A 19,471-nucleotide genomic window follows, 5' to 3' on the forward strand; every position below is an offset into this window, starting at 1 on the left:
ATTAGAACAACATGTGAACCACTCTTGGTTAATGTTTTTGGATGTGTTCCTCAAGAGTTCCCCTGCAGCCCACAGCTCAGTGAAACGGATTCCCACTCAAAGAACATGGATCTGTTGGGAAGGACTTTCAGAACGGCTGCAAGAATCACAAAGTCAACTTTAAAATTTAAAATTACAACGAAAATTTCACATTTCCCCCACAATAAGAGACCCACAATATAAAATTAGCTGGTGTAAATTATAATTATTATTATAACTACGAAAACACAGAATTATTACTCACCAACAACAGCGCAGAGTGTTGTTATGGCCATGCTGCTCGGCTGCTGCTGACTGACTGAAGGAGTTGCATCTCAGCTAAAAGTCTTTGATGGGAGGCCACCACTTCCTGCAGTGCGGTCAGCTCTTTTTTTGCTTTTAACACATCTAATGCCAATACTTTAGGACCTTGTTTTTTCTTGCCCGCAGACCTGAGTTTAGTATTTCATTAATGCAGTAGAGCATTTTTAATCTGCATTGAAACGGGCTGCACATAAATTCTGCCTATTTATCTTCTTCTGGCTGCACAAGGCTTAATGTGTGCACAATGTTGAATTGAACATGTGCCATCTACAATTGGCTGTAACTGCAAGGGGCCAGTCGTCGACTTTTGGGGGCCGTTAGCAAATAAACCAACCAACTAAAATAACTAAATATGAGTTAGGGTCACATGATGTCTTAATCAATTAATTAATCAATTAATGTGCAGACTCCTAAAGCCATTGCTGCTTTTTCTTATGAGGAACTTTGGAAAATCCGATCATTTGTAGACAGTAAATAGAGACAAGTAAGTAGACATTTGTAGAGTAAGGCCAAAAAATATGGCTGATGCAATTTAACTTCTTATATTTATACACTTTTGTTTTGCTCATATGGACATGAAGAAGGTCTTACTGATAGTGTCCACTGTTAATGGGCGACCTTTGATTGTTATTTCTGATGTTGTGCTGCCATCTTCTGGACAAAGTGTGACAAGACTTCATATCACTGTAAAAGCGGCCCCACTATGATTAAGGGGGCTCTTATTTGTGCTCAGTAATTTTAACACTTGACATGATTTGTTGGTTCTGCAACCTCAAAGTTATGATAATGAATTTAAAAAAGTAAATAAAAACTATCAAATTAATATTAACTTTACTTTTATACACCTGAACCAAGAACTCTCGACATTTATATGTTTATGTCTAAATGTAGGTCATATTGTTGTTATTTCCATTGTGTGGCAATGGGAACTCTAAGAACTAACAGCTTAAGTAGTGTGTGTGGCTGAAAACATGTGTGCAGAACAGTCAGGTAATGGGGAAAGGAGGAGAATTGAAAATATTTTTATTTTGAACAAGTAACGAAAAAATAAAGGAAAAGAAAAACAATTAAATCAAATTCTGAAACAAGTGGACATACATAATAAAGTTATATTTATTAACAGTGAAAAAAGCAAATGAAAAGAAACTGTCCAACACTTGCTTTGTTCGAAAAGGGGTGAGAAAAAGAATAACTAATTGAATCTCACTCCTAAGTCATTTATCCATAAAGAATAATCAGCTTCCAGTGAAAGCAGGTGGAGGTGCATGAGGAGAGAGAGAAAGCAGTTTCTGATTAGCATTATTAATTATATAAATATATGACATAGAAATCTTGCTGAAATGACTGAAAAGTAAACGATGTCCGAGTCAAAAGGGGTGCATGAGGTCTTGAAACAGGCCTCCAGATCTTTAAGGCCGCCTCTTCATTAAAATAGGCATAAACTGAACACAGACTTGATGTAAAGAAAACAAGGTAATATTACTTAAAGTGAGACTTTATAACTTTCTCTTCCCTTCATTCGGACGTCTCTGCTCTCAGCAATCTGTGAGACACACAGGAAATTCATGTATGGCTGTATATTAACACCTGTGCACAGAAGGAAGCAGATTGTAACAAGATATGAACTGCTTTTAACAAAGAGTGTTTTGGACAACACGTTTTCCCCAGAATCGGCGACTCCCCCTTTAAGTTCACATATAGATAACTTCTAGCAGACCGGGTTACTAGCTGTTTCGTACACTTCTTTGCTTCAGTATTAATGATGAAAAAGTTTACTGTCTCGTATCTTTGCATGTTGTTCATGTAGAGTTCCCACACCCAAGCGGATTTCTGAAACCTCCCATCTCATCATTTCTTGGTCAAACTGACAAACCTCTTGTCTATAGACGGCTGTATTAACCTATGAGGGGCCCTTATTTCTGTCTGTGGTTTTCTCATGTGGTTCATAACTGAGAAGACCAAATTATCTCCTGCGTCTGTAAATACAACCTTCAACAGACAGACTGGTGGGAAATATTTTATTAACACAAGCCCAGTGGACCTCAATGCTTTCTCTCAAACATTGTGTGAACTACAGCCATGCCCTGTGGTGCTATATATTAAATATATTGCCACAGTTGTCAGACACACATTCACTTCTGTATGGACACATCTGCCTTCATAACCTCATACGTAGTATCACCACCAACAGCAAAAAAAATTCAAATAATTACAATATTGTTATCAGCCGATTTTCAAAATCCTGGTATCAGATCAGAAAAAATAGTGGATCTATACATTCAGATAACATCACATACAGTTAACTCTGGCATTACTTCCCTCAGCTTGGCCCCCTGCATTGTAGCACTCCCAATACCAACAACATGGCCACCAGGTAAATAGTGCCAACAACCCATCTTGTGGTGAGCAGGGTTGCAGAGTGAGTTTGGGGAGGAGGAGTCTCTTCAGCGATATCTTAAAATACAAAACAAAGAACCAAGTTTAACTTTGTGAGAGCGGGTTTTGATGCAGAATGGAGAAGTAATTCATTAAACAGACAATCTACAGGCAAAACATGAAGAATAAAAAGAAATGACACAAGCAACACACACGGTCACAATGTCTTCCCTCTTCTTTACAACCAAAACTCCCAAACGAAGCATTTTAGACAAAGAAAACAATGTACAAATTCTACAAGTTTATTCTCGTTTAAATACTCCGTCTCCAGCTTCTGGTTCGCGGGCCGCCGTTGGCCGTAGTTTGGAAACCCCTGCTCTACTCTATACTCTCGCATTTGACATCATGTATTTGGAAATACTAAATCCTTTCCTGTCATGATAAATAGCAGTGAAGTTTGGAGATTGAAACACAGGGAAAATTTTGAAAGTCAGAGTTCTTATCCACCTGTGTGACCCGGACGCCTGAGAAATGTATTAAATCACCAGTGAACCCTCACATCATGTGAACTTACCAGTTTAGTGCTGCCATCTAGTGTGATATTATAGAATGACCTCATACCTGGTCATCAGCTGATTGACCACAACGGATACTTCTAAAATACATCTGTTTTGAAAAGGATATCAATAAATTAATTAATCAAAAATGTTGACATCTGTCCAAAAACTAGGGTTTTGCAGAATATTTCATATTTCTCTGGCATGCTAATTGTGGTACACGTATGCGATTATGAATGCAGGGCTAATTTTGTTTCTGTGAAACTTTGAGAAAGTATTTTTCTACTTATTGAGTTTATATTTATTTGCAGTTTGACCACAGGTCCTTCTCATATGCATCTCTGCTGTGTATTTAGCTCCACCCGCTGACATTTCTATAACCACTGAAGCTTTTTACACAACGAAAGCAGCTCTGTCCCCGAAGTGAGAGTTTCAGTCTAAAACAGGAACACCTCTTCACCTCCATTACACTTCAGTCTAATCGTTCACACGGTCAGTAGCAAGACAACATGGAGGTAACAGCTCTCTGTGTCACACTGGGTGAGTACTGACTCCATTTCCTTTAACATCCACAGAATCCATTTTGTAAAGCGATGTGGAAAGTGATAAAACATGATTGACAGAAATGAAGATACTATTGGTCAAAGGTTTTCCTGAAATTGAAGCAGTTCAAGTCCAGTGAAAGAGCTTAAAAGGAAAATAGAGGTACAATTGACAGAGGTTAAAAAATTGCCAAAATAATGTAAACGTCAGAGTTTTCCAAAAGGCGTTTTTCAGGTGATAAAGATTCTGTTCCTAACTTGCAGCTTTTCTGCAGAAAAAATAAATGAAGCCTTGAAAGTTGATGCAAACAATTGGTCCAGGTGTGCCAACTTTAGCTGATGACTTTCAAACCCTCTGTCTGTATAAAAGCAGTGTTGGAACAGACTGTGTCACTACGAGAACCTCTGAAGCATTATTTGGACAATATTGACCTGCAGGAGGTAGAATGACGCTAGTATTGTAAGATTAGATAAAACTGAGAGTAAAAAAAAATACCGGCAAATTGCAATAAAAACTGGAAAAATTAAGAGTTCTGAATCTTTCGATCGGTAGTGAACTTTAATTTCTGGCAACAATAATAAGACAGTAATGTTTTACAGGCTTCATTTAAAGGAATGTCTCAGATGATTAATGTGTTTTTGACTTCTCCCTACAATTATCATATATTATTGACCAGCAGGAAGTAGTATATTGCTATTATTGTTATAGATAGATAGATAGATAGATAGATAGATAGATAGATAGATAGATAGATAGATAGATAGATAGATAGATGTTGAAAAGCAACTTGTGATGTCTTGCTCTTCATTTTTGTCTCTAGTGATGACTGTATTTCTGCAGCTGGGTGCACATGCTGGGAGAGTTGGTGAGTGTACAACAGAAGCATCAATTTATCCCATTAGTGTTTCAGTTATTTGTGTTCAGCGTTAAACTTACTTTCTTCTTCTCTGTGTGATTTTCTGTCTCAGATGCAGAGTTTCTGATCGTTCCAACCAGACTGCAACTCTTTGAATATGAGTCTGTCTCTTTTAAATGTACGGGCTTCGATGGCTCGACTGAGTGGACCGTTTTAAGGAAGACCGAAACAGATAATAGCACTTTTGGTTTTCAGAAGTGGGGGGTGAAAAATGAATCTTCCTGCACTCTAAGAGATCTGTATGTAGAGGACAGTGGAGAGTACTGGTGTGAGGCTGGAGGGGGACAGAAAAGCAACTCTGTCAACGTCACTGTCACTGGTATGTTTGCATTGAAAGAGGAAGATTTGTCCTAACTCAAATGCCCGATGTATCAAAAATTACTTAAAAAACTCATATGTATGTATCTTTAAGTGTTTTATTTGTTGAAATGTCAAATGAAAACCTTTTATCCAATGAACTGCCTAGTATTTGATTTGTCAGGCTTCAAAGGGTTAAGTTTATATAACAAGTCAGTGCTTGAAATATGAGATTTTGATAGAAAGCTGAAAATATAGATTTAACTTTTCCCGTACTTCTGTGACAACTTGGGACAAATTGTATTTTGTAAAATTGTGTCCACAACAAGCATTACAACAATTTTTTTCAGCTGGTTCTGTGATCCTGGAGAGTCCTGTGCTTCCTGTAATGGAGGGCAACAATGTGACAATGAGCTGCAGAAACAAGACAACTTCCTCCAACCTCAAAGCTGATTTCTACAAAGATGGCGTCCTCATCAGGAACAGTTCTACAGGAGAAATGACCATCCACAGCGTTTCTAAATCTGATGAAGGATTCTACAAGTGCAGCATCTCCGGGGCTGGAGAATCAGCAGAGAACAGGCTGGCTGTCAGAACTGTTAGAGGTGAGACACTGAACTGTCTGGAAATAAATATGTAAACACAATACGTGTGATCTAAATGGCTGCTGTAGTTCCATAGACCTAAGGAAAAGCTATTTAATCTTTTTGTTATTTACCCTGTAAAACTATTGTCAGATTACCACCGTACAAAGCTTATATTGCTGGTTGAAGTACCTGGAATAAGTGATTTTCACTTGCAAAGTGTTAAGATGCACATACAGTAAGTCACATGTTGTTTTGTCCGTTCCTCAGTTGGTCCAACGCCCCCGGAGAGTCCAGTCCCTCCTGTCAACGTCACTGTCACTGGTATGTTTGTATTGAAATAGCAAAATTTGTCCTAACCTGACGGTGGGCCACTGAGCCAGGTTAAGAATGAGGAACTGAGCCATTGAGAGGGTGGAACAGGGGGAATCGAGACTGTTTTACACCTCATGCTCATGTTAAAAGTGCACTGTAAACAATTGCTGTAAATTTACAGCAGGATTTCAACAGCATTTACCTGTTATTTATAAAAACAGCATTTAACTGTTAAAATAAAAGGCAGTCTGTTAAATTACAATCCTTTGCTGTTATTTTACGGAACGGTAATGTTTTTCAAAAATACTGAACTTTCCTGTTAATTTACCATCAAACTTGGAAGGGACAACTTGACATGAGCTGCCTGCACATGTGAAGCTTATACCCACATCTTAACTAATAAGTGTTGTGTACTGTATATCCTCTGGTTAAGTTTACTTAAAGTTGAGTTATATCTACTTGGAAATGGAAATTGCAGTTAACGTAATTAAACCAAGTTAGTCTTACTTAACTGAAGAGTTGTGTTTACTCAGTAGAATTAAGGAAACGGATAAATTAGATAAATCAAGTAAGCACAACAAAGTGTATTGTAGAGACGCCCCCTTTCCCACAATGACTTGCACTGGACTAAACGTTTGTTATGTTGCTATTTGCACCCTCAGTAAAGGGGATGTTTCATTCCATTACATCAGTATGCATTTTGTTTAAATAAAACATTTCTGTGTGAACTAACTGTTATTTTTGGTTATAACAAACGGTTTGTGGAAATCTTAAACAAGATCCCTAGTTCAACTCAGGAGACAATTTACAATAGAAATGAATCATTCCATTGAACCTAATATATTGTAAAAAGTGTGTTGAAGTAACAAACAGAAGCTGCTCTCTGTGTTTAGCATTTGAACAAATAGGGGACGTAGTACATTTACATATGGAATGAAACAGATCTGACCAATGAAATATAACATCCCCTTCGCTCACGGTGCAAACAACATAACAAACATTTAGTCAAGGTTCATCCTTTTTTCATTAACAGTATAATCCTGTCAATTTTAGTGACAGTCAAATAATGTTAATTTAACAGTAAGAAAATGGCAACCCTGCTGCCAGTTGATTACTGTTTTTACTGAAAAAACAGGTTCATACTGTTTTCTTCATTAACAGCATAATCCTGTCAATTTTATTGACAGTCATATAATGTTAATTTAACAGTAAGAAAATGGCAACCCTGCTGCCAGTTGATTGATGTTTTTTTACAGGGACATTTCTTACAGTGTGAAATTAAATGTTCTGTGAAAAAATGAAAAATAAATCCAGGCAAATGAACACCAAGACTTTGTGATTAATGGAAGAAGACTTTTAGACTTTAGACTTTAGACTTTATTGTCCCCAAGGGGAAATTCTTTTCCACATCACATGTACATTTATGGGCTGCACGCCGACAGACAATAGACAGACACAAAGTAAACATACATACAGGATATATAAACAGGGTGGGACTGGGGTGATTTATCTTGGCCTTTTGTTGAGGGCTGCTATGGCTGCAGGCACCAGGCTTTTGCCATAGCGAGCCCTCCGGCACAACAGGGACCTGTACCTGCGTCCGGAGGGCATAATGGTGAAGTGGCAGAAGAACCAGGAAGTCCAAAAGGCGATCCACTGCAAAGTGAAAGTTAAGAACTGTCCACAACCACTTGAATGCATTAAAACCCACTCACCATACTGTATCACGTGCTTCAAGGGGGTGCTGCATCTTTCTAGTCATTCCTGAACACTCAACTTGTCACTATTGCTGAAGACTTGGTTTGTTCATTGCATCCCCTGCAAAAAAAGTAAATTTATTAAAATCATTTATGTTTTAGTTTAGTGCTGTTCTGGAATCGAGTAATTTGATTTTGAAAACTTTTTATTCATGTACATTTTTTTTGTTTCAGCACATTCAGAATACTTTCCAGACCTTTCAACAGATGACAAAGAGCCTCCTTCCTCCCTTCCTACACCGTGGATTGTCACCACTGTTTTATTGGTGATTCTGCTGTTGGTGGTGGGACTGCTTCACCTTGGCATATGCTACTGGCAAAGAGGTACAGATCTCAATCAGTGAAATAGTGTGCAATCATCCACAGTACTATGTATGACACGTGCACAAATCTTAAAAGGTTAATTTAGTCTAATGTAATTAACTTAAATGTTCTGGTATACAGACTACTTTTAACTTCTGAAGAAGACTGCAGGAAGTTAAGCATTCGAATCATGTCTAGGTACTAAAAAAGTGAATACTTGTCTGTATCCAATAACATCTAAATTAATATTGCATGAGCAGTTTAGGTAAATTAACACCATATTTCTGCTATATTTGCTTTCTCCTGTCAAACGTACCTTTATCTTTTTCCTGCCTGGTTTTCGTTTGATGTTGTTGCACTTCAGTGTTACTCTACCTGTCCACACTTACACCTGGCTCAGGCTCAGCTGAGGATCAAACGGGTAAGAACACAAACGATTTATCAGACTCTAAAGGTATATTTTGACATCCAAGGAATCTATGTACAGTATGTAAAGTAAGATGATTACCCACCCTTGATAATGTTCTATACACTACTGGTCAAAAGTGCAATTTACACCATGTAATGTCTTAATGCCCTACAATTATCAATCTAATCTAACAATAATAGCAATCTAACACTTTCTGCAGGTCAATATTGTCCAAATAGTGCTTCAGAAGGTGTAGCAACATTCCTGCACTGCTTTTATAAAGACAGGGATGTCATCAGCTAAAGTAGGGACACCTGGACCAATATTTTGCATCATCTTTCAAGGCTTCATTTACTTCAATTGCTGCAGATAAAGCTAATAGTTGGGAACCCATTCTTTGTTCCCTGAAAAAGGCCTTTGATAGAACTCAGATTTTTTTATTTTTTTATTTTTTTTACATTTTTCATAACCTAAACCTTTTCTTTAACCTCTGGCAAGTTTCCCACCTGTAGTTTACATACATAGAGAATTATTTTAAAGATCCAGACTGTATAATCAAATCATTACATTAGTGACCTAGTGACTGCAAAGCGAGTTAGGAAATCCTCCGCAAAATCTTCCTGTCTGATGTCATCATAAAGCTTGTGATTTGAGTCATTTATGGTAAATAAAAACTTCTCCTCATTTCCGTTTAAAACAAGCAACACATTTAAAAAAAAATAGATTTCCTTTTGGATTGTTCCCATTATGTCTATTCAAAGAAAAAACTAAACCATAAAGATTTGTTAGACAAAATGGCATCACATGAAAATAAATTATTATATTTTGTCTATTTCTGTCTATGTATTTGTTTGTCCACAGTATCTGTTATGTGAATTTTAAATGTACCTTTTGTTCATCCTCTGTAGAGGCCAGTGCAGCCTGTGTAGACAAAGCGTGCTGTGCTGATGTGAAGAAGAAAGGTACTTCACCTGAAATTGCTATTGCTGTTTTACTCTTATGTTCTTTACCATGTGCAGAATCAAAACTCAACTTTTTTAATAACACAACTACAAGCTGTATTTAATTGGCTAAAACATCCTCAATACATAAAACACAGTATAAGTGTTCACAAAGTACAATGAAAATGATCTGTGGTGATTAAAAAAAACAGGATATTAACTGGATTAATATATCAACTGATATCAACTGATTAACACTATCTCTCTCTATCAGATGAAATTGAAATCTCGCCCGGAGCAGTTTACTATACTTTGGACTTTGATGACACTCAGCAACTGGGTGAGAATCATTGTGACTTAAAAGATGGTGTCCATCAGCTAAACCACCAATTTTGCCTTTGTTGTTGTAAGTTATTTATTTCTAAATAAAAATGTGTTCTTAATGACCTGCCTGTTAAATAAAGGTTCAATTAAAAAAAAAAAAAAATTAAATTAAAAAAAGAAAAAAAAAAAAAGTTGTCATGCACTGACATGATTCCATTTATTTCTGAAGCAGAGTCAGGAGGCGTCTGATAGGTATAATGAATACCGCTAAAGAGAACAACAAAATAATCCAACGTTAACCTTAAAGGAATACTTCACCCATACGGAACCGACGTTCTATCAATCTAAAATCACTACTACAATATTATGAGTGAGGTTTTTCTTCCCTCAGTCTTCCCTTGGCCCAGCTGTCCAGTTAATCATATCCCTACATTCTACCATGTATGATGTCACACATGGTAAAATGTAGGGTTAGACAGTGTGACCATAAAACACTCTTTCTGCCTTTTCTCAGGCTAGGATGAACCGATTTCTAAAATTGTTACACGTTCATACTACATAGAATCTCAGAGTTCAATGCACCTTCATATTCCTATCAGTGAAGTAGTTCTTTAAGTTGATATGGAGCATCACCAGAGATGTTAGTATCTCCATATATCAGCTGATTAACACTAACTCTCTCCATCAGATGAAATTTCGTCTGGAGCAGTTTACGATATTGTGGACCTCCATGACACTCAACAACTGGGTGAGAATCAGCTAAACTACCAATTTTTCCTTTGTTGTTGCAAGTTATTTATTTGTAAATAAAAATTCATAATGTTCTTAATGACCTGCCTGGTTAAATAAAAGTTAAACTAAAAAGATAACTAGTCACGCACTGACATGATTCTATTTATTTGTCAGGAGTGTCCAGCATTCCAGATATGCCAGTTCCCTCAGAAGGAAGTAACCCACCTTTGATAAGGAATGAGGCCTATTCTCTTATCCAGTAAAACCGCCAAGGTAAACATTCACGTTTTCACATGTGTGAACCACTTCTATCAAAACGTTTGCCAATTTCAACAATTGTCATGCTTTTCAAAACGAGGAGACTGATATTTCAAAGTCAGATTCAAAGTCAGATTTATTTATATAGCACATTTAAAAAACAACATTAGTTGACCAACGTGCCGTTCAAAAATACAATACTATACTAATAGGCCTAAGATACACAGCAAAATAAAAATAAACAACAAAAACAAAAAAATCTCAATTAGTGTTAAAAGCTAAAGCGAAAAAGTGAGTCTTAAGTGACTTTTTAAACTGGTCAATGGACTGGGCAGACCTCAGACTCAGGGGACTGTTCTATAGAATGGGAACAGCCACAGCAAAGGCTCTGATTTCAAATCAAGTTAAATCAGTATTCCTTGAAATGTTAAACTTTAGCCATCATGCACAATAAATAATTAAATTTGTATTTGTTTTGGTTTGTTTTAATTAAAACTTCAAGTATTGAGGAATGTTTTTTTACCACCTTTTTAAAGGCTGAAAGATATTATTGATATTTATTCTGTGCATCTTATGTGTCTTACAGAGTTACAGCTGACTGAAGGAATACTGGGTGTACCTTGCAGAACATCGGGAAGAAGCACAGTTGTCTTAAGTATTGTTCATGTAAATGAAGAAGCTTATTCACCCATGTTGTGCATCAAGTTAGCACTTCTACGGATGTTTTACCAATAAGGCTCTTTTAGTGACTTCATTTTAATTGCCATTTTGTCTATTTGTTCTTATTTGTAACGCTTGGTGATTGTGATATGTTGTCTACATTAATTTTCACTCTGCAATATTGTAGATGGGGTTCCTACTTCAGAGTTCAAATAAATATTATGAAATTAGTTGATTGTCTGACTATAAAATGCAAGTGAAATACAGAAGCGTTGGAAGTGCAACATGTTCATCTGGGAAACATTGGAAATAAGATGAATCATAATTATGTGGAAATCCCAAGATGATTCAGAGACCTCGTCCTGATCATAAGACCTGACAAGTCGTGATGAGGATCAAAGAGTTATGAAAAGACATGAAGTCATGCCACTTGCGGTCAATGTGGTCAGATGAAGAGAAAGAAAAATTCCAGCTGTAAATGAAAGTATATAAGAGGCATTGATTTCACTTCAGGTTAATCTTACAGCACATTTGGACTTTTAAGCTCCTCAAAGGGTAAGAACTTTTAATCATTTTATCTATTTATATTATTACAATTTCACATTTACAAAGCTACATTCATACGTTAAAGAAAATATCTATATATCTGTCTTTTCTTTATATAAACTGTGTAGACTGTACAATATTTAATACAAAATTAAATAAAATGATGTAATGAGGAACGTTTTTTAACAGCATATGTGTGAGATGTATTAATCCAAATGTCAAAATGACATAACGAATTACATAAAAATGTTTTACATCTTATCAAAAAATTAGTTATCCTACGGGTTCCTTAGATTTAGTTTACTGATGTCTTATTATTGATAATTATATATGCAGCAAATTGGCTTGAATATAAATATCTAATAATGACAATAATAATAATATACAAAAAATGTAGCAGTTGTTTTGGTGTCAATACAGTCAGGACTTTCAAGTTTTTTTTTTATTATCTTTTATTTTGAATATTCTTCAGATCTCCTTTTACAGCAAATACTTTCACTTCGAAACAATATCCGTTACAAGGGGTCATACCATTCATACACTCTTACGTATCTAATCAAGTCAACAGGAGAATATGTCCAGAAGTACAAGAAAGAAAATAAATAAAAAATAATTAACAACATTGAGACTTTCCAGGATTTCAACATTTTGCCTACTGTATTTTTATTCCTCTTTGTTCATGTCACCACAAGAAGAAAAGACTGAGATGGATCTGTGTGAGGCAAAATGGAAACTTTGTGAGTATTTCAAAACAAAAGTATTATTGAAGATTGTCTTTTCACAACAATAACTCTTTTTGAAACACTTTTTATTTGTGATTAAATGTCTTTTTATTTTAAAATTTTAAATTCAAATTTAGAAAATGGTTAATGGTTAAGTAGTGAATACCAAAGGGCAGCAAAATTGTTTTACAAAAAACTCCCACAGTGAGTTTCGATGTCTGTATAAATGAAGCAGAATGTTGCCTGGCAGTACAAATCTGCTGAAAGTGCACATTTCCTATTGTTAGTTCCTTGATTTGTTCCCTGTCTGTGATTCAGACCGACTACACACACTTCTGCTTTTTACTGATACAGTTTAGATTGTATCACTGCCAATTGAACTTAGGAGATAAACTTCTACCTACATTTTTTTACAGCATTGTTTCTTTAAAATGTGATGCAATATATCTCAACCAATAAAGATTGAGAATATTCAGAGAAAAGTTCCCTTTAAAGGTGAAGTAAGCGATTTATTTATGTTAATATAAGTGTTGAATTTATTCATACAGTGATCAATTACATAGTGTGCGTGTTTCATAAACCCGATCTCTGTCACTCACAGTTAGCTAAACTGACCATTCCACTTACTGAACCTTTAAGAGTTTGCATGTGTGTGTGTGTTTCCAGTTGCAGTCAGTGTTTTGCTGTTCACACTGTACCTGAGCCATTCTGCTGCTGTCAGTGTGAAGGACCATCTGGCTGATTGTCTTGAGGACCGAGACTATATTGAGCTGCTAAACACTACCAAGTCTGGCCTCCCACATATAAACACATCTCATCATGTTGTTATTGTTGGAGCTGGCATGGCTGGACTTACAGCTGCAAAGTTATTGCAAGATGCCGGACACAAGGTACATAAAACAGGTTACACATACATATACAAAACACAAGACAATTAAGAACATTATTTGTGCTAACAAAGACTTTTGGAAGCAAAGGCCCAAGGCACTTTTCCGGCCATGCAACAGGCTGATACTTCAAAGCTACTTGAAGCTTACCTTCTTTTATGTTGGCCACCAGGGGGCAAGAAAAACAGATAGATAGATAGATAGATAGATAGATAGATAGATAGATGGATAGATGGATAGATAGATAGATAGATAGATAGATAGATAGATAGATAGATAGGCAGGCAGGCAGGTAGGTAGGTAGGTAGGTAGATAGATAGATAGATGGATAGATCATTTACTGCAAAATAGTAAATATACTGCAAAAAACCTAAATATTATATTTGTGTTTCATTTCCAAATGCCTGTTTTTGTGAACGAGAAAGGTTGTTTATTTGGAATTAAACTATGGAATAACAGCAAAGAAAATCAATTATCACAGAAGGAACACTAAAATGAATTAATTGAGGAAACCCCCTCGAAAATTAGATGACTCATCTCAAGGAGTTTTATCCTTCTTATAAACTCTTATGTTTTGCATCTACAAACTATATAATTTATTTGACTTCACAATGTCCCACCATGACAAGAAACAAGACACATATTGTTAGCCTCATAGCATAATTGCCTAAATCATATTTACTCTACTTTTACTCTACATCTACTCTATACAACATCCACTCTATTCTACATCTACTCTACTTTACTCTATAACCCTTAAAATATGACTTAGGCAATTATGCTATTAGGCTAACGAAAAGTAGATGTAGAGTAGAGTAGATGTAGAATAGAGTAGATGTAGAGTAAAGGTAGAGTAGAGTAGAGTGAATATGATTTAGGCAATTATGCTATGAGGCTAACGATATAATGTAATTCCCTTTTATCTGTTTTGTCAAGGTGACCATATTAGAGTCCAGTGGTCGAGTTGGAGGAAGAGTGGAGACCTACAGGAATGAAAAAGAGGGCTGGTATGCTGAACTGGGAGCCATGAGGATCCCAAAATCTCACCTGTGAGTAAAAACGTGTTTCAATTCAGTGAGTTTTGCTCATAAAGGAATGTCTGTTTCTGTGAAATAATTTAAACATAATTTTTGTGTATTGTATTTTCATGCTTTTCATTTTGTGTTTGTATTTTTTGAAATAAATTCAATCAATCAATCAAAATGTTAAAATACAAAACTGTTTGAACCTTTGGCTATTATAAACATTTTCCTTGTTGGGTTGTATGAGGAGGAATTTCTAACCTCCAGCACCATCTACAGAAAATCCAACTATCATGGACTGGTGATTCAGTGAGCTTTTGTTAGCCATGGCTGAATTTGACAAACGGACATTTTGATAAGACCAACACCAACACTTTTCCAAAACTACACAACAGTATGGAAATTCTACATGTAACTGTTAAGTCTGGGACTGCTCTATTGAAAGTCCCCAGAGTTAAGACTAGAAAGGGAGAGGCAGCCTTCAGTTTTTATGCACCCAATCTCTGGAACCAACTTCCAGGGGACTTGAGGTCTGCTGCAACACTCGGCTCTTTTAAATCGGGTCTGAAAACTTTTTCTATCCCCTTTAACCTGTAATTGTAATTCTATTTTTTTAAAATGTTTTATTGCTTTTATTTATATGTTTTATTTCTATAAATTTTTTTATTAACTTTTTTATTATGTGTTCTATACGATTGCCTTGTGTCTAAATGTGCTGTACAAATAAACTTGCCTTGCCTTAAGTTTCTTGCTCAGGGGCACAAAAAGAACGTTCGTTGTCTTGGCTCATATTTTTACAAATTTACTGGATTTTTGAGTCACCATGTCTCTTCACAGAATTGTTCGTTGGTTTGCTAAAGAACTGGGGGTCAAGTTGAACAAATTCAACATGGATGATCTCAACACCTTTTATCTGGTCCATGGGCTGCGGAAGAGGACATATGCAGTGAAAGCAAACCCTGATATCCTGAAGTATAAACTGAGAAAAAGCGAGAGGGGGAGGTCACCCAATCAGCTGCTACAGCAAGCTCTGCAGCAGGTATAAAGTACATTGTCTGTTCTATAGGAATCTGATAACAATTGAGAAAAAATAATTCTTCTAATCTAACCCTATCCCCAAACCCTTTTGACTGAAATAACTGATCTTTCAATCTACTCGATAATGTCTAAATGGTTGTAAATAATATTTTCTGTAGGTGAAAGATGAAGTGGAGGCACATGGATGCAGAGCTGCACTACAGAAATATGACCACTATTCAGTGAAGGTAATTCATAATTTCAATCAATCAATCAATCAATCAATCAATCAATCAATCAATCAATCAATCAATCAATCAATCAATCAATCAATCAATCAATCAATTTATTTATATCGCACTTTTTATATAAAAAGAAGCTCAAAGTGCCTTACAGAGATTAAAAACAACAACAGAGGAATAGAAAACTGCAAATACAATCAAGAGAAGAAAATTAAAAGATCCCAATTTGACCTGACATAAATCACTAGAGTATAGAGAACATTTCTAACTTTAGTTTTTTATTAAAAGTGCATTTTCTTTATACATTTTTCTTTTTCATTTTTTTAAATAATTTTTTCTTTTACAATTGTAAGATTAAGGGTACATGTGGAGGTATTTAATACCAAATGTAAGATGCATCTATGTGTTGTTTTTACAGGAGTATCTTAAAACAGAAGGTGGTCTGAGTCCAGGAGCAATAAGGATGATTGGAGATTTACTCAATGAACAAAGCCTCATGCACCTGGCTCTGACTGAGATGATCTACATCGAGAGTGACGTCAGTGACAGCACTAAGTAAGATTAGTTGAATTAACACATCTGTGAATTTACATTTGTCCCAAGAGGTTTGTAAGGTATTATGTTGCATTTTAAAGCTGGGGTTTGCTTTAAACAAAATAGTTTGGTTGGTAACGGTTAGGGTTAAAGTTGTCATCAGATTGTTCAATTGTTAAAATGTGTCATTTAACAAGACATTTAACCCTCAAAGGCATTTTAGAGGTTGTTATGTGAACAAATATGAGAGAAGAAATAAGTTCAGATCCTGCTCAATTTCAAAAAATATACAGGAATGGGATTTGGGACTTTGGAAAGGCGTAGGTGAAGGAATGCAATCATTTAGTCACATTTGTGCTCAATTCAATAATACTGAAAACTATATATTTTTGTTTTTAAGGTACGATGAGGTGACTGGTGGGTCAGATCTCCTAACCAAAGCTTTTCTGACAGTTCTCGATGTCCCCATCCTTCTCAACTCTAAGGTCAAATGCATCAGGCAATCAGATGAAGGTGTAATTGTATCGTATGAGACAGATAACGAGTCCTCTTTGATTGACCTTCATGCCGATGTCGTCTTGGTAACAACCACAGCCAAAGCAGCCCTGTTCATTGACTTTAATCCACCTCTCTCCCACAAAAAGATGTACGCCCTGAGGGGGGTCCACTATGAAAGTTCCACTAAAATCATCCTCACCTTTAGAGAAAAGTTCTGGGAGAGGGACGGCATACAAGGAGGGAAGAGTATTACAGACGGACCCTCTCGATACATCTACTACCCCAGCCACAGTTTCCCAGCAAATAAGACCATTGGCGTCCTCCTGGCTTCTTACACCTGGTCTGATGACTCCCTCCTCTTCTTAGGTGCAAGTGACGAAGACCTGAAAGAGCTGGCTCTGAAGGATTTGGCAAAGATCCACGGTGAACATGTCAAGTCACTTTGCACAGGGGTTATAGTGAAGAGGTGGATGATGGATCCTCACAGCTTTGGCGCCTTTGCTCTCTTCACCCCGTACCAACATTTAGAGTATTCTAGGGAGCTCTTCAGAAGAGAAGGCAGGGTGCACTTTGCTGGTGAACACACAGCCTTTCCTCATGCTTGGATCGAGACATCTATGAAATCTGCTATCAGGGCTGCTACGAACATTAACAAAGAGGTGCACGATGAGTCAGCTAGATGTCGCCACAGAGACGAGTTGTAGTGTCTACAATCTAGCAGTTCTGCTTGGTGATTGCATTTAATGATTATTTTTCCGCTATTTCATTTAATTTAATTTGATTTCATTTCGTCTTTATTTCGAAAAAATTAAAAATAAATAACAAAGCAAGTATGACATATCATACAAGTAAATATAACACAAAAACAATAATTATAAAGTTACATAAACAATATTTGTAAAATAAATGTTGTCTTTTTTCGAAAAGTGAGAGGAAGCCGAAGAAAAAAAAACTAAAAAAAAAAAACTTTCAAGCTTCAATCAGGATGAAGGTGGTCGATTTCTTTGGCAGTGAAATATTTTGTTTTGCAAAAGTATAATCAACCGTTACTATGTCTACCACTCAGGTTCCCTCAAACTCGATGTTTATTCAGTGAACATTTATGTCTGCATGATCAAATATGTGCTCAACAAAAAGTTCTTACTTTTTGATCTACTTTGAACATTTTGATATAATGGTGCTCAGAGGGGGTCCTTTTAGAGAGGCAAACATTGTGAGGAAACCGGAAAGTGTTTGCAATGTAGAAAAACGCTTCTTGAGCTGTTAGAAAATGTCCATTCTGACTTAGATATTATCCTTTGTTTCCTGCCCAAGGACTACAGATGAAAATTATCTTATAGCTAACTCTGGTACTGCACTGTAAACAATTGCTGTAAATTTACAGCAGGATTTCAACAGCATTTACCTGTTATTTATAAAAACAGCATTTAACTGTTAAAATAAAAGGCAGTCTGTTAAATTACAGTCCTTTGCTGTTATTTTACGGAACGGTAATGTTTTTCAAAAATACTGAACTTTCCTGTTAATTTACCATCAAACTTGGAAGGGACAACTTGACATGAGCTGCCTGCACATGTGAAGCTTATACAGTTTTCTTCATTAATCCTCATCCATCCACATCTTAACTAATAAGTGTTGTTTATTTTATATCCTCTGGTTAAGTTTAACCAAGTTAGTCTTACTTAACTGAAGAGTTGTGTTTACTCAGTAGAATTAAGGAAACGGATTGCCTTAGATAAATCAAGTAAGCACAACAAAGTGTATTGTAGAGACGCCCCCTTTCCCACAATGACTTGCACTGGACTAAACATTTGTTATGTTGCTATTTGCACCCTCAGTAAAGGGGATGTTTCATTCCATTACCTCACTATGCATTTTGTTTAAATAAAACATTTCTGTGTGAACTAACTGTTATTTTTGGTTATAACAAACGGTTTGTGGAAATCTTAAACAAGATCCCTAGTTCAACTCAGGAGACAATTTACGATAGAAATTAATCATTCCATTGAACTTAATATATTGTAAAAAGTGTCTTGAAGTAACAAACAGAAGCTGCTCTCTGTGTTTAGCATTTGAACAAATAGGGGACATAGTAAATTTACATATGGAATGAAACACATCTGCCCAATGAAATATAACATCCCCTTCGCTCACGGTGCAAACAACATAACAAACATTTAGTCCAGGTTCATCCCTTTTTTCATTAACAGTATAATCCTGTCAATTTTAGTGACAGTCAAATAATGTTAATTTAACAGTAAGAAAATGGCAACCCTGCTGCCAGTTGATTACTGTTTTTACTGAAAAAACAGGTTCATACAGTTTTCTTCATTAACAGCATAATCCTGTCAATTTTATTGACAGTCATATAATGTTAATTTAACAGTAAGAAAATGGCAACCCTGCTGCCAGTTGATTAATGTTTTTTTACAGGGAAATTTCTTACAGTGTGCTCATGAACTGTGCATTTTCCCTGTCAAATAAACAAATAAATAAATAAAGAGGGTAAACTGCATTTTCATGATCTTTGTCGAACTCTTGACAATTAGACTTAATTCATGCTTAACCTTTTCTCAGTCAGAATAACAACATTAGTAAAAACACACAGATATCAAACTGTAAATCATCTTCACAAACATAAACCACAACAAATGTCTCCAATATAGATTTTTTTTTTATTTCAGTGTTT

The 19,471-nt window shown here is 35.9% G+C and overlaps 1 protein-coding gene across 1 annotated transcript; it reads left to right on the forward strand.

The window, feature by feature from the left end:
• Positions 1-3,784: 3,784 nt before the first annotated feature.
• On the forward strand, positions 3,785-17,486 carry LOC307269012 (L-amino-acid oxidase-like; the record flags this gene model as incomplete). Its single annotated transcript, XM_080051835.1, has 16 exons — positions 3,785-3,815; positions 4,639-4,683; positions 4,787-5,053; positions 5,382-5,636; positions 5,886-5,939; positions 7,862-8,011; positions 8,355-8,411; positions 9,308-9,361; positions 9,615-9,680; positions 10,353-10,412; positions 13,249-13,472; positions 14,406-14,518; positions 15,329-15,530; positions 15,688-15,756; positions 16,169-16,305; positions 16,685-17,486. 16 exons carry the CDS (start codon positions 3,785-3,787, stop codon positions 17,484-17,486), a joined length of 2,586 nt encoding a protein of 861 aa, XP_079907961.1.
• Between the last annotated feature and the right edge of the window lie 1,985 nt (positions 17,487-19,471).

Source organism: Ammodytes marinus (genome assembly GCF_949987685.1).
Source record: "Ammodytes marinus genome assembly, chromosome: 23".
In the NCBI taxonomy this organism is placed as follows: Eukaryota; Metazoa; Chordata; class Actinopteri; order Uranoscopiformes; family Ammodytidae; genus Ammodytes; species Ammodytes marinus.